The sequence below is a fragment of the Hypomesus transpacificus genome, chromosome 12, assembly GCF_021917145.1.
Source record: "Hypomesus transpacificus isolate Combined female chromosome 12, fHypTra1, whole genome shotgun sequence".
NCBI classification, from domain to species: Eukaryota; Metazoa; Chordata; class Actinopteri; order Osmeriformes; family Osmeridae; genus Hypomesus; species Hypomesus transpacificus.
In genome coordinates, this window is record NC_061071.1 from 1,205,241 (window position 1) to 1,226,665 (window position 21,425).

The window sequence follows — 21,425 nt, forward strand, 5'->3', positions numbered from 1 at the left end:
GGGAAGCTAACCTTCACAGAGTCTCATCACGGAGTACACCTCAAACCAATACATTCTTCCCAGTCTAACCTGGAGAAACTCATTTCCCTGTAGCTACACATTACAGTAGCTGCAGTACAGCTTGCTACAGTACAGCTAGCTACAGTACAGAAGCTAGATGCACAGTTAGCCACAGTGACTAAAGCTGTGAAAGATGTGGTGTGTGTGTGTATGCTTCAGTAACAACTTGGTGAGTGGCGTCACATGACCTTGTAGCTCAAGCAAGGCTGGTCTAGATGTGTTGCAAAGCAAGGCTGGTCTAGGTGTTTTGAAGTCTGTTATTGTTCAGTCAGACATGTAAGAAGTTAAGTTTCAGACCACTTCTGTACAGACATGTTACAACGCCGGGGAAACATGAGCCAGCCCCAGAAAATTGTTTCCAAAAATAGAAGCAATTTGACATTCTGTGTAAAACATAATTATAGTAATTGGTACATATTTAACCGGCAGTCAAAACAGTGAAGTCGTGAACGGCAACGTTTGTGTCCAGGGTTCAGATGCACTGGCAGGACGTGAGAAGGGCTCAGATCCTCCTGCAGGACGTGAGAAGGGCCCAGATCCTCCTGCAGGACGTGAGAAGGGTTCAGATCCTCCGGCAGGACGTGAGAAGGGTTCAGGTTCAGATCCTCCTGCAGGACGTGAGAAGGGTTCAGATCCTCTGGCAGGACGTGAGAAGGGTTCAGGTTCAGATCCTCTGGCAGGATGTGAGAAGGGTTCAGATGCTCTGGCAGGACATGAGAAGGGTTCAGGTTCAGATCCTCCGGCAGGACGTGAGAAGGGCTCAGGTTCAGATCCTCTGGCAGGATGTGAGAAGGGTTCAGGTTCAGATCCTCTGGCAGGACGTGAGAAGGGTTCAGGTTCAGATCCTCTGGCAGGACGTGAGAAGGGTTCAGGTTCAGATCCTCCTGCAGGACGTGAGAAGGGTTCAGATCCTCTGGCAGGACGTGAGAAGGGTTCAGATCCTCCTGCAGGATGCGAGAAGGGTTCAGATCCTCCTGCAGGACGTTAGAAGGGTTCAGGTTTTCACACAAGTGGAGTTCAGGGGGGGCTTCAGCGTGGGACATTTGCATTTCAATCACGGACCACTTTAAACATTTTGCCGATCGGTTCGGTACTAACCAGTTGCAGCTGTGTAAACCTGCCTGGCATCTTGACAGAGTTCAAGTCTCTCATGTCTTGAAGACAACCAGATACACATTCACACTAACACATTCACACTAAGACATTCACACTAACACATTCACACACTGGGTAGTATAGTTTAGTTTAGTTTTATTCTCTTGTATTTGCCTATTTAGTATTGGTGACGTGTTTTAGATTATTATTTTTTCATTCCTAGATAGTCAAGTACCTACTACTACTACATACATACACAACCAGACACACACACACACAGACACACACAACCAGACACACACAGATACACTAAACCAGACACACACAAAACCAGACACATCCCCAAACCTCAACATCACATGGTTCCCACGCCACACACAAGCTGCTGCAGAGACAGTCAGAACTGGGAGTGTCTGGGATTGTCCACTCCTATGTGTGTGTGTCTGTGGGTGTGTGTGTCTGTGTGTCTGTGTGTGTGTGTCTGTGGGTGTGTGTGGGGGTCCTCCTGTCCTCTAATCAAAGCTCTGATGTGGTGATACACCCTCTCACAACATCCTCGTTTGTCTCCTGGGTTAGATAGGACAGGGTCAGATAGGACAGGGTTAGATAGGACAGGGTTAGCTAGGACAGGGTTAGATAGGACAGGGTTAGATAGGACAGGGTCAGATAGGACAGGGTTAGATAGGACAGGGTTAGCTAGGACAGGGTTAGATAGGGCAGGGTCAGATAGGACAGGGTCAGATAGGACAGGGTTAGCTAGGATAGGGTTAGATCGGATAGAAAAAAATTACAGAGAGACTTCAGATCCAAATAACACAAACATCCTCTCTGCCTCTCTCTCTCTCTGTGCCTCTCTCACTCTCTGCCTCTCTCTCTGCCTGCCTTTCTCTTTCTCTCTCCCTCCGTCCCTCTTTCTCTCCCCTTTCTTTCTCTCTCCTTCCCTCTATCTCTCTGTGATCTTCCTAACTTATTTTCTCTATCATGTGGAGCCAGTGAAACCGTCTCTCTGAGAGACAAGATGCTGTGTGTGGGTGTGTGTGTGTGTGTGTGTGTGTGTGGGGGAGGGTGGGTGGGAGCGAGACAACCTGAGCTGACAGGCCTGGCCTGGCCTTACAGGAGCGAGTGTTTGAACTGCATGCTGGGAAGCTGCTCTGTTGTTGTTTGTTCAAACATGACGCTGGTGAGTGGATGAGAGAAAGACAGAGAGAAAGAGAGAGAGAGAGAGAGAGGGAGAGAGAGAGAGGGAGAAAGTGACTGTGAGAGAGAGTATAGGGGGTGCAGTGTGGAGGAATAATGTGCTGCTACAATCAATAATAGACAGGTGTAATGTGATGAGGTTCTCTCTGGAATCATCTCAAAGGACATGTGACTGCAGGCACAAAGGACTTCTCAAGCTCTGCCCTGCCGTGTCACCAACCAGTCAGCAGCCTGCTGCCTCCACACACCACCAGAACACAACCTGCTGCCTCCACACACCACCAGAACACAGGAACACCACCTGCTGCCTCCACACACCACCAGAACACAGGAACACCACCTGCTGCCTCCACACACCACCAGAACACAGGAACACCACCTGCTGCCTCCACACACCACCAGAACACAGGAACAGCAGCTTTTAAACCGTAACAATAAAAAGCTCAAAAGGCACATTCCTCATCTTCTGACACCATTAACCGGCTTCTGACTGAGCATGGAATGTGCTGCTATGGAGGGTGGTGTGTGTGTGTGGAGGGTGGTGAGTGTGTGTGTGTGTGGAGGGTGGTGAGTGTGTGTGTGTGGAGGGTGGTGAGTGTGTGTGTGTGTGGAGGGTGGTGAGTGTGTGTGTGTGTGTGTGTGTGTGGAGGGTGGTGAGCGTGTGTGACAGCAGCCTTCCTGGGACAGGAGGGCAGAGGTCACAGGCTTGAGAACACACTAACCCCTGACCCTTGGACCAACACACGAGAAATACACACACACACACACACATTATCATCCATTCACACACATACTATCACATACACACACATACATGCTAAAACCCACAATTCCTCCCACAAGAACTAACGCTCACTCCCAGAAGAGATGTTTTTATTGTGATGCTCTCACTGCTACACATCCACACCAGGAGAGTGTCATCATCTGTACATTCTGTCAATACAGACGCTGTGTGTGAGTGTGTGTGTGAGTGTGTGTGTGTGTGTGTGAGTGTGTGTGTGTGTGTTTAGAGAACACTACTGTACACAAGACAACAAATGGAATCCGGCTATTAATCAAAAGGTTGCAGGTTCGGTTCCCGACCGTGCCAAATTACGTTGTGTCCTTGGGCAAGGCATTTCACTCTACTTGCCTTGGGGAATGTCCCTGTATTTATTGTAAGTCGCTCTGGATAAGAGTGTCTGCTAAATGACTAAATGTAAATGAAAAATGCTCTTCATTTACTCACAGGCTAAACTTTGTCTGTCTGTCTGCAGATCCCTGCCCTCTGTAGTTCTCTGTACTGCTGACTCATGGCCCACTGTGTGAGGGCCATGCCCCTGTGGCCGTTTGACTCTCATTGTCAACACGTTTCAGAGGTGTGCAAACACCACGCTTTCAGCCCCTCTCACACAAGCCAGGCCTCACAAAGGTACGGCAAACACTGACTTTCAGGGGTCAACAGTTTGTCTGTCTGTTGGAGAAAGAATGTATCACAACAGACCGGGAGGAGAGAGAGAGAGGAAGAAAAACAGAGAGCAAGACAGACCAAAACAGAGACAATGCAAAAAGTGAAAGACAAAGAAATACAGAGGGAGGGAGGGAGGGAGACAGAGACAGAGACAGAGACAGAGAGAGAGAGAGAGAGAGAGAGAGAGAGAGAGAGAGAGAGAGAGAGAGAGAGAGAGAGAGTTGATCTTCCACAGAACTCGGTCCAGTGCAGCTCTGAGCCAGAGCTCTTGGAGAGCACGATCTCTGCCTGTAATCACCCACAGATTTACGACGCAGGGAGGGGGAACTGAAGTCTGCTGACATTCCCAACCCCAGCAGACCTCAATATAAAACCTCACTCCTTCCAAAAGTCATAAATGTTTTTTGCTAAGAGTCTGTGAACTATGTTTGCTGTTTTTAGATCAGCGAGATGCTATTCAGGAGAGATGGATGACTGGCTCCTATCACGCAGGAATCATCGCTCATCTTAGAAAAAACGTTTGCATGTGAAACTATTATTCTGACCCTAATTTCATGCATTTTTCCCATGTGAAACTGTCCTCTCTCTCTCTCTGCTAAGCTCTAAGTGGACGACGTAGCATGGAACAGCACAGCCTCAGTGACACAGCCTCAGTGACACAGCCTCAGTGACACAGCCTCAGTGACACAGCCTCAGTGACACAGCCTCAGTGACACAGCCTCAGTAACACAGCCTCAGTAACACAGCCTCAGTGACACAGCCTCAGGGACACAGCCTCAGGGACACAGCCTCAGGGACACAACCTCAGGGACACAACCTCAGTGACACAGCCTCAGTGACACAGCCTCAGTAACACAGCCTCAGTAACACAGCCTCAGAGACACAGCCTCAGTGACACAGCCTCAGTGACACAGCCTCAGTAACACAGCCTCAGTAACACAGCCTCAGTGACACAGCCTCAGTAACACAGCCTCAGTAACACAGCCTCAGGGACACAGCCTCAGTGACACAGCCTCAGTGACACAGCCTCAGTGACACAGCCTCAGTGACACAACCTCAGTGACACAACCTCAGTGACACAGCCTCAGGGACACGACCTCAGTGACACAACCTAAACCATCAGACAAGGAGCAAAATGGGCATCACAAACCCAAGGAAGGCTGCTGGAGGGAGGACACTCTTGTGTATCCACACTCAGCAGGAAGCTGGCTACAGCAGACAGGCACATCTTCCTCTTCCTACTGGTTGTAAGTGGTGTCAGTGCGTCAACTCTTACTATCTTGAGAGAGACGACATATTCCACAGGAAAGACGCCAAGAAGGTAAACATGCTGTGGTATGTACCACGAGGCTGGGGATGACACGGTGAGCATGCTGCCGTCTGGATCAAATCAAACAAGACACCAAAAACAGCCCAAACATTACAAACAGGAGAGGCAGCAGGGGCAGCAGAGGCAGCAGAGGCAGCAGTGGCAGGGTTGTGTCTAACCCTAGTCTGTTGTAGGTAGAGATGGAAGAATCTGCTCCACCACATTTGGATTAAAGTATCTGCTAAAGAAACACATACTAACTTCTGCTACCAGGGAGAGAGGAGGGTTTAGGACCGGAGAGAGAGGAGGCCCCACAGAGGCTGGAGGACCGGGGAGAGAGACCCACAGAGGCTGGAGGACCGGGGAGAGAGAAGGCCCACAGAGGCTGGAGAGGACTGGGGAGAGAGGAGGCCCCACAGAGGCTGGAGAGGACTGGGGAGAGAGGAGGCCCCACAGAGGCTGGAGGACCGGGGAGAGAGGAGGCCCACAGAGGCTGGAGGACCGGGGAGAGAGGAGGCCCACAGAGGCTGGAGAGGACTGGGGAGAGAGGAGGCCCCACAGAGGCTGGAGGACCGGGGAGAGAGGAGGCCCCACAGAGGCTGGAGGACTGGGGAGAGAGGAGGCCCCACAGAGGCTGGAGGACCGGGGAGAGAGGAGGCCCCACAGAGGCTGGAGGACCGGGGAGAGAGGAGGCCCCACAGAGGCTGGAGGACCGGGGAGAGAGGAGGCCCACAGAGGCTGGAGAGGACTGGGGTCCCCCTTCAAATGAAACTGAGTGGAGGGGAGCGCTCCCTGCTGAGAGATGAGGACATTCCTCAGTGTTTCAGTGTGAGCTGGGAGCACACAGCAGCATCACTCACAGGGACAGAGAGGCCCAGAGGAAGCAGAGAGGGAGAGGGAGGGGGACAGAGAGGGAGGGGGAAAGGGACAGAGAGAGATAAAGTGAGGTGGGAATGGAGAGAAGGAGAGGAAGAGAGAGAGATAGAGTGATGGAGCAGAGGAGAGATTTGGAGACTAAAATAAAGAATGGCAACAAACACACTAACATGAAACCCCCTAACCCTCCCACTCTAAACACAGCTAACCCTAACCCCCACCCTCTCCAAACACAGCTAACCCTAACCCCCACCCTCTCCAACTGAGAGGTCGTTTGGATCTCAGATGGACGTCCTCTGTTTGCTTCCCAGCCATGTGGACGAGGCTTAGCGGGGACTGAGTGAGGACCTCCTGGCACGTTGTTAACTCCAGCATCTGACTGCACTGTCCATTACTGAGTCCCATCACTGCTGGCTCACCAACACACCAACTTCTGACATCACTCTGTCCAGTGCTAAGAGGATTACTACAGAGTACGGGCCATGTTGGAGATTCATATGCACGTAGCATTTATATCCCAAAGTATCCTCAATATATGTTCTCTCATGAAAAACAGATTACACCCATACAACATGAGATGTTTTATATTTTAGCCATACAGATTACCATCAAAGACTCTAACTCTTACTGGCATGGACAGAGTTTAAAAAGAGTGATCATAATTTAAATGTTTTGATGTGGCCGCATGGGAACCCAGAATTCCAGTTGTAATCCCCTCAGATCTAATCCCCCTCCAGCAGTGTATAATCCCCCAGGTAGTTCAGGAGCTGGCCAGCAACATCACATCAGTCCAGTCAACATTTATTTTACCAGCAGCTAGCTGCTAGCAGTCCTGTAGTAGCAGTACTGTAGTAGCAGTACCGAATTACATTTTACATTTTAGTCATTTAGCAGACGCTCTTATCCAGAGCCACTTGCATTAAGTACAGGGACATTCCCCCTGAGGCAAGTAGGGTGAAGTGCCTTGCCCAAGGACACAACATAATTTGACACAGCCGGGAATCTAACTGGCAACCTTCAGATTACTAGCCCCTTTCCCTAACCGCTCAGCCACCTGACTCCCTATTACCAGTTCTGTAGTAGCAGTACTGTATTAGCAGTACTGTAGTAGCAGTACTGTAGTAACAGTACTGTAGTAACAGTACTGTAGAAGCAGTACTGTAGTAGCAGTACTGTATTAGCAGTACTGTAGTAGCAGTACTGTAGTAGCAGTACTGTATTAGCAGTAGCAGTGCTGGGATAGCTAGCTAATAACAGTACAAAGAAAATAGTAATCTTAATCTGACCCAGGGAAGGGGAGTTGGGGGCAGCGGGGCAAGGGGCAGGGGGGTGGGGTTAGGCTACATTCCAGCACACCCTAATCTCTGTTAGTGGTCCTGGCTCTCTCAGAACCACTGGGCCCCAAGTCTCCATGTTATCAATCCCAATTAAAGACGCTGGTTTGAGACTGGTACCGTTGCGACTAGCAACAGCCCTGCTCCGTCAAGCATTTTGTCGCTGAGCAACACCGGCCAATGAAGAAGCACTGTGCTCAGATCATCACCCGTGCCTAAAAACAGAACAGTTCTGGGGTGATCATGAGAAGGGTTCTCTGGTATAACTAACTGCAGGGTTCCCTCCACTAGAGAACGTCCAGCTGGTCTCAGGGCCCGTGCTTCAGCAGGTCAGAGAAGGAGAACCTGATGAGGACGATCAGACGAACATCTAACAACTGCTTCAGATACACTAACATACTACACACACACACCTGACTGAACCAGTCACAACACTAACATACTACACACACACCTGACTGAACCAGTCACAACACTAACATACTACACACACACCTGACTGAACCAGTCACAACACTAACATACTACACACACACACCTGACTGAACCAGTCACAACACTAACATACTACACACACACACCTGACTGAACCAGTCACAACACTAACATACTACACACACACACCTGACTGAACCAGTCACAACACTAACATACTACACACACACCTGACTGAACCAGTCACAACACTAACATACTACACACACACCTGACTGAACCAGTCACAACACTAACATACTACACACACACACCTGACTGAACCAGTCACAACACTAACATACTACACACACACCTGACTGAACCAGTCACAACACTAACATACTACACACACACACCTGACTGAACCAGTCACAACACTAACATACTACACACACACCTGACTGAACCAGTCACAACACTAACATACTACACACACACACCTGACTGAACCAGTCACAACACTAACATACTACACACACACACCTGACTGAACCAGTCACAACACTAACATACTACACACACACACCTGACTGAACCAGTCACAACACTAACATACTACACACACACACCTGACTGAACCAGTCACAACACTAACATACTACACACACACCTGACTGAACCAGTCACAACACTAACATACTACACACACACACCTGAATGAACCAGTCACAACACTAACATACTACACACACACCTGACTGAACCAGTCACAACACTAACATACTACACACACACCTGACTGAACCAGTCACAACACTAACATACTACACACACACACCTGACTGAACCAGTCACAACACTAACATACTACACACAAACCTGACTGAACTAGTCACAACACTAACATACTACACACACACACCTGACTGAACCAGTCACAACACTAACATACTACACACACACCTGACTGAACCAGTCACAACACTAACATACTACACACACACCTGACTGAACCAGTCACAACACTAACATACTACACACACACACCTGACTGAACCAGTCACAACACTAACATACTACACACACACACCTGACTGAACCAGTCACAACACTAACATATTACACACACACACCTGACTGAACCAGTCACAACACTAACATACTACACACACACACCTGACTGAACCAGTCACAACACTAACATACTACACACACACACCTGACTGAACCAGTCACAACACTAACATACTACACACACACACCTGACTGAACCAGTCACAACACTAACATACTACACACACACACCTGACTGAACCAGTCACAACACTAACATACTACACACACACCTGACTGAACCAGTCACAACACTAACATACTACACACACACACCTGACTGAACCAGTCACAACACTAACATACTACACACACACACCTGACTGAACCAGTCACAACACTAACATACTACACACACACCTGACTGAACCAGTCACAACACTAACATACTACACACACACACCTGACTGAACCAGTCACAACACTAACATACTACACACACACACCTGACTGAACCAGTCACAACACTAACATACTACACACACACACCTGACTGAACCAGTCACAACACTAACATACTACACACACACACCTGACTGAACCAGTCACAACACTAACATACTACACACACACACCTGACTGAACCAGTCACAACACTAACATACTACACACACACACCTGACTGAACCAGTCACAACACTAACATACTACACACACACCTGACTGAACCAGTCACAACACTAACATACTACACACACACACCTGACTGAACCAGTCACAACACTAACATACTACACACACACCTGACTGAACCAGTCACAACACTAACATACTACACACACACACCTGACTGAACCAGTCACAACACTAACATACTACACACACACACCTGACTGAACCAGTCACAACACTAACATACTACACACACACCTGACTGAACCAGTCACAACACTAACATACTACACACACACACCTGACTGAACCAGTCACAACACTAACATACTACACACACACACCTGACTGAACCAGTCACAACACTAACATACTACACACACACACCTGACTGAACCAGTCACAACACTAACATACTACACACACACACCTGACTGAACCAGTCACAACACTAACATACTACACACACACCTGACTGAACCAGTCACAACACTAACATACTACACACACACACCTGACTGAACCAGTCACAACACTAACATACTACACACACACACCTGACTGAACCAGTCACAACACTAACATACTACACACACACACCTGACTGAACCAGTCACAACACTAACATACTACACACACACACCTGACTGAACCAGTCACAACACTAACATACTACACACACACCTGACTGAACCAGTCACAACACTAACATACTACATACACACACACACACACTCCCGGTTGAGCGACGTAGTACCACTAGCCCCGGCTGTGTGTGCAGACTAGCAGACGGAGGTAGTACCACTAGCCCCGGCTGTGTGTGCAGACTAGCAGACGGAGGTAGTGTGGTGTTCTTACCCAGCCTGGGGTGAAGCATTCTGGGGCTGTTCACACGGAGTGCATGGTAATCCTGCTCCGTCTCTTTCTCTTCCTCTCTTCCTCTCTCCCTCTCTCCCTCCTTTGCTCAGACAAACACAAATCCGCCAGCTGATAAAGTTGACATTCACAAAGCAGCCCAGCACCCTCCTTCCTCCCCTTTCTGGAGTTCTGTCTCTAGTCTGTTGCTCGCTATAGCTCTAAAGGCAATCCATATCACACTTGTCTGTCTCTCGCTCTGTTTCTCTCGCTCTGTTTCTCTCTCTCTCTGTGTTTCTATCTCTCTGTTTCTTTCTCTGTGTCTCCAGCTGTAGCCTTGCCTGCACCGTCCTCCTCTCATCACATACACGTTCCCTCTGTGCTGTGTTTCAGCCTGCTCCGTTCTCTCTCCCCCCGCTCTCTCTCTCTCTCTCTTGCCCTCCCCTCTCTCTCAGCTCTCCCTCTCTCTCTCTCTTGCCCTCCCCTCTCTCTCAGCTCTCCCTCTCTCTCTGTCCAGGCTGCGGGAGGGTGAACATGTGTTCAGGAGAGCTATCGTCTCTGGAGGAGCAGCTCTCTGGGGAGGGAGGAGCCTGTCAGAGGGGGAGGGGTGCCGGGATGTTAGTGTTGCTGTGTGTGTGTTCATGTGTGTGTGTGTGTGTGTTGGGGGTCAACTCCACTGTGAGGACGTGAGCTGGCAAGCGGCACTCAGCTTGTGATGATTCTCTGACTGAAGCTCTTTTCATGGTGGAGAGAAAGAGACACAGAGAGAGAGACACAGAGAGAGAGAGAGAGACACAGAGAGAGAGACACAGAGAGAGAGAGAGAGAGAGAGAGAGAGAGAGAGAGAGAGAGAGAGAGAGAGAGAGAGAGAGAGAGAGAGAGAGAGAGAGAGAGAGAGAGAAGAGAAGAGGAGAAAGGACCCCCCCCCTCCCGGCCCATCTGCTGTGATCACCATCAGTCTCAGCTGAATGGCTGGGTTAGGGCCAGCTCTGAGCAGGAGGAGGGGGGAGGAAGGGGGGGAGAGAGAGGGCAGAAAGGGGGTTCCTTCTATTGTCTCCTCCCCAACAGGACGTGTCAGTAAAAGGGGGGGCGGGTCCAGGGGGTGTGAGGGGTATTAAAGGGGTCTTGAAGACTGAAGCCTTCAGCTGAGAGGACGAGCCAATCACAAGCCCTCTGCCCCACATTTACCCTACTAAATGAACAATTACGCTAATCACACAAGCCATTTGTAGCTGACACACACAACAGGGGACAGAGCTGACACCTCTAGCTTCTTTTAGAGCAGAGTGGAGGTTAGATGCCCTGTAAACATACGTGCACGCAGCACACACGTGCACGCAGCACACACGTGCACACATTTACTTTTTGCCACGTCAGCTTGTATTATTGGATTGTTTCGTATAACCACAAAGAACAACATTCATCACAATAAACGCTCAGGAAGTCTCATTGATTGTGATTAGGTTGACTGGGACAGAAACATCATGCGTCCAGATAATGAGGTTTATCAGAAGAGCAGCCGTCTGATCTGCATACGAGCAGAGAGCAGCTGGCCAATCAGCTCACAGGGTCCCTCACGACACAAAAGATGAATGGAGTCAGCCGTAACTAGGGCACATGTAGCATAATCATGAAATATTAAAGAAAGCTCTTTTCTAATTGAATAAACAGAAGCAGAAGACACTGAGTGATGAATCTGTAACTTAGAGGACTGGGACTACAGAAGCTACTAACTCCCTCTCTCTCTCTCTCTGTCTCTGTCTCCCTCCCTCTCTGTCTCCCTGTTTCCCTCCCTCTGTCTCCCTCCCTCTCTGTCTGTCTCCCTCTCTGTCTGTCTCCCTCTCTATCTCCCTCCCTCTCTGTCTCCCTGTTTCCCTCCCTCTGTCTCCCTCCCACTCTGTCTGTCTCCCTCTCTGTCTGTCTCCCTCTCTGTCTGTCTCCCTCTCTATCTCCCTCCCTCACCCCTCACCCTCTCCTAATCCCTCACCTCATCCCTCATCCCTCACCCTCACCTCATCCCTCACCCTCACCTCATCCCTCACCCTCACCTCATCCCTCATCCCTAACCCCTCACTCTAACCCTCACCTCTCATCCCTCACCTCATCTCTCACTTCAACCCTCACCCTCACCTCATCCCTAACCTCATCCTTCACCCCTTACCTCATCCCTCATCCCTCACCCCTGACCCCTCACTCTAACCCTCACCCCTCACCTCATCTCTCACCTCAGCCTCACCTCATCCCTCACCCCTGACCCCTCACTCTAACCGTCACCTCATCCCTCACCCTCACCTCAACCTTCACCTCAACCCTCACCCTCACCTCATCTCTCACCCTCACCTCAACCTTCACCTCATCTCTCACCTCAACCCTCACGCTCACCTCAGCTCTCACCTCAACCCTCACCCTCACCTCATCCCTCACCCACCCCTCACCCAACCCTCACCCTCACCTCACCCCTCACCTTCCCCTCAACCCTTCACCCACCCCTCACCCCTACCTCATCCCTCACCCTCACCCTACTCCCAGACAGCAGGCCTGGAGACAGCAGCTGCTGCTGCTTAAACGCTGTTAGACGTGTGAAACTGGAGCTAATCTGGGCTCGTCATGACTGTGGAATGAGGTGGTAGCCACAAGCGCAAATGCCAGTGGTCATTAGCAGTTATCCAACCCTAACACCACGCTGAAACTCTCTCAGCTTAGAAGAAGATCATTAGCTTGACAAGAACACACAGGGTAGAAATACCTCCACAGCACCTGACCTGTATCACGCTTTTACAGTTTTACATTCAAATTATTTTAGCAAATGCTTTAATCCAAAGCAACATACAAACGTTGCATGCAGAACGTTCAGCAGATCCAGGATCAGAAGTGCATAGTTCTAACAGTATTTCAGTGGTCAGAGTGGAGGAAAGGTCTGTATTCGTGATCACATATCTTCAGTTAGCATATTCGTGGAGGAGACCTTCTCGTCAAAGCTCGCTCGATGAAGCTGCTGTTCTGGTTTCCACTCACATCTCCATCAAATCAACCATATGACGTAATGTGACCAAAGGGCCACGCTGCAGCATAGATGACCACTTAGCTGGGATCAACCTTGAATTTATTACAACAGAGATGGGAGGCCTTGAAGGTCAGGTTAACTGCTGCTGAGGCTAGTTATAGTATGGGGGGAGAGGAGAGGGGAAGACAGGAGGGGGGTAGGAGGAGAGGGTAGGGTTTAGGGGACAAGCACCAGGCCCGTCAGTCCTGCACCCTAGCACCCTAACCAGTCCTGCACCCTAGCATCCTAACCAGTCCTGCACCCTAGCATCCTAACCAGTCCTGCACCCTAACCAGTCCTGCACCCTGGCACCCTAACCAGTCCTGCACCCTAGCACCCTAACCAGTCCTGCACCCTAGCACCCTAACCAGTCCTGCACCCTAGCACCCTAACCAGGCCTGCATCTTAGCACCCTAACCAGTCCTGCACCCTAACCAGTCCTGCACCCTAGCACCCTAACCAGTCCTGCACCCTAACCAGTCCTGCACCCTAACCAGTCCTGCACCCTAGCACCCTAACCAGTCCTGCACCCTAACCAGTCCTGCACCCTGGAACCCTAACCAGTGCTGCTGTTCAAGTTCGCCATGTATGTGCTATAATGTCAGCTTCTTTACTGTGTAATTTTTTCTATAAAAAAAATAAATATTTTAACTGTTCAAAACTTTTTGGAAAAAATAATTTTGGGAATCATTTTTTCAACAGTTTAAAAAAATATATTTTTATTAGAAAATGTCGGCTGCTCCAATTCCTCAGACCGGACAGACAGGAGAGAGAGATCCATCTCAGGTGCTTGGACATGTAGAGGATTCCTACACATGGAGATGTGCTGGAGCAGAGCTGCCCTGTAAAGGAGGGATTAGTTTCTGCTCTCCAGAGACCACACAGACCCCAGAAGAACAGGAGGTCTCAGGGAAGCTTAGCGTTATCACATTATAGCATTAGGACTGTTCCACTCATCCCATTAGACTTGTAAGTTCCCTGGCCTTGGCCTGAGCAGAGAGGCAGAGAATCAACTGTTTCTGGGGGCAGAGTTGGTGAGGGGGGCAGGGTTGGTAAGGGGGCAGGGTTGGTAAGGGGGCAGGGTTGGTGAGGGGGCAGGGTTGGTGAGGGGGCAGGGTTGGTGAGGGGGGTTGATGAGGGGGGTTGGTGAGGGGGGCAGAGTTGGTGAGGGGGGCAGGGTTGGTGAGGGGGCAGGGTTGGTGAGGGGGCAGGGTTGGTGAGGGGGGTTGATGAGGGGGGTTGGTGAGGGGGATTGGTGAGGGGGGCAGGGTTGGTGAGGGTGGCAGGGTAGGTGAGGGGGCAGGGTTAGTGAGGGGGGTTGGTGAGGGGGGCAGGGTTGGTGAGGGGGCAGAGTTGGTGAGGGGGCAGAGTTAGTGAGGGGGGCAGGGTTGATGAGGGGGGTTGGTGAGGGGGGCAGGGTTGGTGAGGACAATGGTACATGTAAAATTCCATGACTATCACTCCAACTGTGCAAACGTGTGTTAATATGACAACAGTGGAACAGTCCCAGGAATAAACAGGAGAACAGGAAAAGGTCATAAAACAAGGAAGTCCAAGATGGGTGGAATGTAAGTGTCTCTCCTTCCTCCTGCTGGAGGATTGATGGCCTCCATATTCAGAAGGTTAGAGGGTGGGAGGGCGTGATTTCTCTACAATGCAGTGACGAAACAGCGCCTAATGAGGGGAGGGGGCCTCCACAGCAGAGCTTTCTGCTCCAGATGAACAAAAGACTTGATGGTGTCATCCATCCCTGTCAATGCCCTGGCCTGCCAAAATCGCAGGGAGAACAGGAACCAAACCACAGCGAAGTCATCCATCTGCAAAAGTCTCCATCACAAAGATGTGTCTATTTATACGGATCCTTGTCTTCCCTCCATGGAAACGTGCACTGGCTGTCCTGACTCCACAGGGGGGTTCTGACACGGTCGTATAAGAAGGAGATCTCCTCTGTGTGTGTGTGTGTGTGTGTGTGTGTGTGTGTGTGTGGATGGGTATTTAGGGGGGTCAGGAAGGACAATCCCCTCTTTTACATCACTTCCTAGGTGAGGGACCCTGGGGGAGGGACCCAGGGCTGGTTCCCCCTGCACCTCCCACCTAGGGACCCCTACTCAACCCCTCCCCCCTCACACACACACAGAGCCCCCCACCTGCCCACTCAGGGGAGACATAAGCCCAGAGAAGGGGGAGTTGGAAAGAAGCAGCACAATGGAGGGGTGAAGTTTAAGAAATGGTCTTGCTTCTCTTGTGGATGTTGTGTCACTGTGAGGACTGAGATGGAGGGCCAAGGTCATTCGATGATCAAATGCCCCAGGCCAGACTCACACCGGCCTCCAAACTCTCCTCTTTTGTCACGTTTAGTGGGTTTGACCCACAGCAGCATTTCTCAAGTCTACACACAAAGCTTGTCTCCTACAACATTGTTTCAGATGCTGCAGCAATGAAATCGAGAATCTACCAACACAACACATCTGTCAGACAAACGTGGAATGTCCCTACCACCTCACCCCTTTTCCTTACCCCTCTCCTCACCCCTCTCCGCTTCTCCTCCTGCTGGTGAAGAAACTCCTCAATGTTTTTGTTGGAATCCTCTTGTGAACAACAACACAGGGCAAACCTGGCGAGCACGGAAACAGGAAGTAAACAAACCAAAAGACTTGCGCTCAACTAGTGCTGTCCCCACTTAGTCGACTAGTCTAGTGCTGTCCCCACTTAGTCGACTAGTCTAGTGCTGTCCCCACTTAGTCGACTAGTTTAGTGCTGTCCCCACTTAGTCGACTAGTCTAGTGCTGTCCCCACTTAGTCGACTAGTCGATTTTCTGGTCGATATGCTCTTGGTTGACTAAGATTTTTTTAGTCGAGCTGCCATATGGCAGAGTGAGATCTGATTCCCGCTTGTGTCATCATTGATGAATTAACGAAATGTTCAACAGAAATTGTAGATTATATTATTTAAGACAAATAAACCAACTCTAAAAATATATAGGCTAATTTAAAAGAAAAGGTGTTACTGTTTTCCCTTTCGTTAATCTGCGCTTTGTTTTGGTTTGGTATTTTGCACACAGCATGAGCACAATTGGCTGCAGAACTTCAAACTCTTGCCATAGCCTACTTTGTCGGTGTTATTAGTCAAAATGGCAAAGACATCTGTGGTATGGCACAGTGGCGATTTTAGACCCTTTTTTAGGTGAGACTCACCTTTATAGCACCGTTTTCGCCCCTGGTATGGCAGCATTTCATTAAAGTACATTTACAAAGTACCGGGTGACTCAGTGTTTCACAGTTCGATTAGTCAATTTTCTGACTTTTTAGTCGAGTCTTGGTCGACCAAAGAAAATCTTAGTTGGGGACAGCCCTACACTCAATGACACAAGATTATGACTTAAACCTTAAACCAGACCCCAGACCCCTCCAGAGAGCGAGAGAGAGTTAAAACAGTAACTCCAGAAGCTGCTCATGGTTAGTCCTTGAGGCCATGCAGCACGCCAGCTGTGTCATGTCAAGAGGGAAACGCAACACTCAACGTGTGCTACTGAATTACAGCATGGACCCAATGAGTAAAGACCAGGATGGAAAAACAGATGTTCAGCTTATTTGGCTTGTCCTAATGATTTGCTTCTCTAAGACCTGACTGTATACAACAGTAGAGGGGAGGGGGAGGGGTGGAAGAAATAGGCCACAAAAGCGTAGTATTCTACATGTGAGCTGAGCAGTAACTGGTGGTGAGTGACTGGGATTGCTAATGAATAACCAGATAACGGTTTGGCTGCTATCACGCGGCTCTCATGACCGATACTAATGAACTTGATGTAATCTCTCCAGCTCCTGACAAATCTCTGAGCCAGACCACTATCTCAGCAGGACAGATGCTCGGCATTGATTTCCTAGACTTCAGTCATGTGCTCTCAGGGCGTAATTTAATTAAATGATTGGGATTTCCTCAGAGACATGAACAAGCAGTGTCCAAGTCTCCCTTCATGAATGCTGTTAACAGAAACAATGTCCTGTTAGCTATAGCCTGGTCTGACCTGTGAAAGTACAGGTAAAAATTGATCAAAACAACGTATAAATATGTATATAATCTGACCGCTGCATTGCTATTCAGTAATATGACAGATGCAGTACAGGTGTTCAAATGTTGCTATAGCAGCAGCGTGCTTGGTGGTGTGTGTGACGTGTGTGTGTGACGGACCGTGAAGTCATGGTTTCTGAGTCGTCTGCAGTGTTGGCAGAGCGTGGCACTGATGTCCAAGTAACTCCTGTCTGGAGGAGGTGTGTGTATGTAAGGTAGGGTTGGCAGGTTATTGGTCATGTGAAGACAGTCTCTCCCTGCCTTCCTCATCAGGGTTGAGGTCCAGCTCTGGTCTTCCTCTCCCTCATCAGGGTTGAGGTCCAGCTCTGGTCTTCCTCTCCCTCATCAGGGTTGAGGTCCAGCTCTGGTCTTCCTCTCCCTCCTCAGACAACCAGTCCGTGCTGAAATCCCTCAGATAGGGGCGCCAGGGGCAACCATTCCTGTTTCCGGGGGAAGGGTTGCTATGGCGAGCCTCGTGAGGTCTGGGGAGCCCAGCGTGCCCCCTCCCACCCACAGCCCCTCCCAGCTACCCATAAAGGGACAATGCACGTTTTTATCATCGCTTTCTGGTAGAAGGGTGGAGGAGCCAACACGGTGGTGGTTCTCTGGAGGAGGAGCCAGCGCGGGGGAAGAGCCAGCACGGGAGAGGAGCCAGCGTGGGGGAGGAGCCAGCGCGGGGGAGGAGCCAGCGTGGGGGAGGAGCCAGCGCGGGGGAGGAGCCAGCACGGTGGCGGTTCCAGTTGGGGGAGGGTTCCACACTTGCATACCTGTCCAGAGCACTGAGGAGTGGGATTACCTGTCAGGACAAAGACAGCCTGTTCCTCCTGCAACGGGTTCCTGCTGCTTATCAGATGTTCCCTGGTCTCTCAAGCCCACACGCACACACACACACTCTTCACTGCCAGGTTTCTCTCTCCCCACATCAACACCCAGCCACAGACAGGAATCCAAATCCTGCAGATTATCTTTCCAAACACGAAGATAAGTTCCAGCCTCACCAGGCCTCTCTCCCCTCTTGTTCATAGAGGGCCGTTCATGCCTGCTGCTGAACACTGACAAACTGTTCACCATGCAAATCACCCCGCAGAGAAAACACACTGCTCCCTCTGCAGTCTGGCACTGCTACAGAGCTACCTGTGTCAAGACCAAGCACACACTAGCAACAAGCCTGTTGCAGCAGAACTGACCCTCCCTCCGGAGTGGAACGACTCTAACTAGGGAGGAGCTCCAAAAGAATGTGTGTCAGAAAAATAAACACAGTGGTATTCACACCAGGGTCTATGTTTCCAACCATAACAGGAATGTGGAGGGCGTGTCTGGGACTGTCTGTGAGGGACCAGCAGCCTTACGATCGTCTGGGGACTCATCCACCACCAGGTGTGTTTAGACCGGGAGGGGGGGATGACGGAAATTAAAAGGAAACCTGGCAACCCAGAATAATGCCCCCTTAGAGAGGGAGAGAGAGAGAGGGAGGGAGAGAAAGGGGAAGAGAGGGATGGACAGGAAGACAGTGAGCTATATGGACTATCTAGAGGAGATCTGACAGAGGATAGGGGATCAGGTCACAGGGCTGATGTTGAACAGATGTCTCTTCACCAGGGAACCTGGGCTTCTGTTTGCCCCAGCCAGACCCAGGGGAAGATGTTGTCCATAGAACAGGCGTGACTCAGTTCAGGGTCTAAGAGTCTTAAACAAGCAGCTGATGGAAGAGAGCGAGAACGCCCACCCTGACCCTCACAGAGTCTCTCTGACCAGACACAACATCCATGGTGTCCAGACACAACATCCATAGTGTCCAGACACAACACACAACCTCCATGGTGTCCAGACACAACACACAACATCCATGGTGTCCAGACACAACACACAACATCCATGGTGTCCAGACACAACACACAACATCCATGGTGTCCAGACACAACACACAACATCCATGGTGTCCAGACACAACATCCATGGTGTCCAGACACAACACACAACATCCATGGTGTCCAGACACAACATCCATGGTGTCCAGACACAACACACAACATCCATGGTGTCCAGACACAAAACACAACATCCATAGTGTCCAGACACAACACACAACATCCAGCTAGCAGGTGTTCAATGACTACTGAATGACTAAGGGCAGCTAGTGTCAGGTTTATGACACTGTTTCATCCCCAGTCTGTGTCCCTGGGCAGTCTGTCTCTGAGTCCAGACATGAGCAGATGTGGAGGTGAGACGCACACATTCCTGGAGAAAGCACTCGAGCCCCAGTCAGTTAGCATTTAAGCTAAACATACCTGAATGAGATCAGAACTGTCTTCTAATATTTATCAAAGGACCATTGTGGAAGAATCAGACAATGTATTGTAGGTGCTCGCACCATGCGGGGGAAACCGATCTGTGGGTTCTGTCTCAACCTGATGTGTTCTCCAGGAATGTGTTCAGGAGGTTTCTGGTAGTAAGGGAGGGTGGATAGTGGGGGTGTGTGCTAATGTGACACCAGCACTGTGTTTGTTGTGGCTCCTGTCATCTCTCCATGCCTCTCCTGCTCATCACTCCCAGAGCTCCTGCCTTCAGTGACGGACAACTGAAAAGGAACATCACGGGCTACTGGTTTCACAGGTTGTGCGAGTGTGTGTGTGTGTGCGAGTGTGTGTGTGTGTGCAAGCATTGAGGCCAAAAAGGTTATCTTTGACGAGGAATGGGAAATGCAGGAAATGATTATTGTCCTCAACTTTGACCTGTGAAAGGAGGCGAGGTCATGAATACCAGGCTGTCTGAGGGGTGCAGTGTGACTGACAGCTAACAGAGCCTCTAGAGCAGCCTCTCCCCTCCAGCCTCTCCCCTCCAGCCTCTCCCCTCCAGCCTCTAGAGCAGCCTCTCCCCTCCAGCCTCTCCCTTCCAGCCTCTAGAGCAGCCTCTCCCCTCCAGCCTCTCCCCTCCAGCCTCTCCCCCCTCCAGCCTCTACCCTCCAGCCTCTAGAGCAGCCTCTCCCCTCCAGCCTCTACCCTCCAGCCTCTAGAGCAGCCTCTCCCCTCCAGCCTCTAGAGCAGCCTCTCCCCTCCAGCCTCTACCCTCCAGCCTCTCCCCTCCAGCCTCTAGAGCAGCCTCTAGAGCAGCCTCTCCCCTCCAGCCTCTCCCCTCCAGCCTCTAGAGCAGCCTCTCCCCTCCAGCCTCTCCCCTCCAGCCTCTACCCTCCAGCCTCTCCCCTCCAGCCTCTAGAGCAGCCTCTACCCTCCAGCCTCTACCCTCCAGCCTCTAGAGCAGCCTCTCCCCTCCAGCCTCTCCCCTCCAGCCTCTAGAGCAGCCTCTCCCCTCCAGCCTCTAGAGCAGCCTCTCCCCTCCAGCCTCTCCCCTCCAGCCTCTCCCCTCCAGCCTGCTGAGGATGTTAAACTACTGTGGTAGAGGTACGTACATTTTCAAATAACATTCAAATTTTTACACTATATTAATTTATAAATTGCCACACACATACACACATAGTGCATATAGAAAGTCCAGCAGTAGATTAAGGTTCAGATGTGAGTGTTTCTAACAGTGTTTCAGTGGTCAGAGCTGAGGTTCTAACAGTGTTTCAGTGGTCAGAGCTGAGGTTCTAACAGGTGTTTCAGTGGTCAGAGCTGAGGTTCTAACAGTGTTTCAGTGGGGTCAGAGCTGAGGTTCTAACAGTGTTTCAGTGGTCAGAGCTGAGGTTCTAACAGTGTTTCAGTGGTCAGAGCTGAGGTTCTAAAAGTGTTTCAGTGGTCAGAGCTGAGGTTCTAACAGTGTTTCAGTGGTCGGAGTTGAGGAGCTGTCACAGCAGAACAGCACAGCTGCTTGACACATTTTTTCACTTGAAATAAACGAGGACAAACTTCCCTCAACCTCTCCGTCAGGAATGTGAAGATATCCCGCCTGTTATGGACCCCCCACACTAATGACCACTGTCATCTACTCAAGTGGAGGTCTATTTTTAGCAGCCATGTTTGTTTGATTGATGTTCCAGATAGGTTGTGGGGGGGGGG

The 21,425-nt window shown here is 50.3% G+C and overlaps 1 protein-coding gene across 1 annotated transcript in view; it reads right to left on the bottom strand.

The window, feature by feature from the left end:
* Positions 1-21,425, bottom strand: part of LOC124474866 (nck-associated protein 5-like) — an 83,711-nt gene that overhangs the window by 52,553 nt on the left and 9,733 nt on the right. Inside the window, exon 2 of the mRNA XM_047031326.1 lies at positions 10,322-10,539. Coding sequence (XP_046887282.1) covers positions 10,322-10,539 — 218 coding nt within the window. The remainder of the gene's footprint in view (positions 1-10,321; positions 10,540-21,425) is intronic.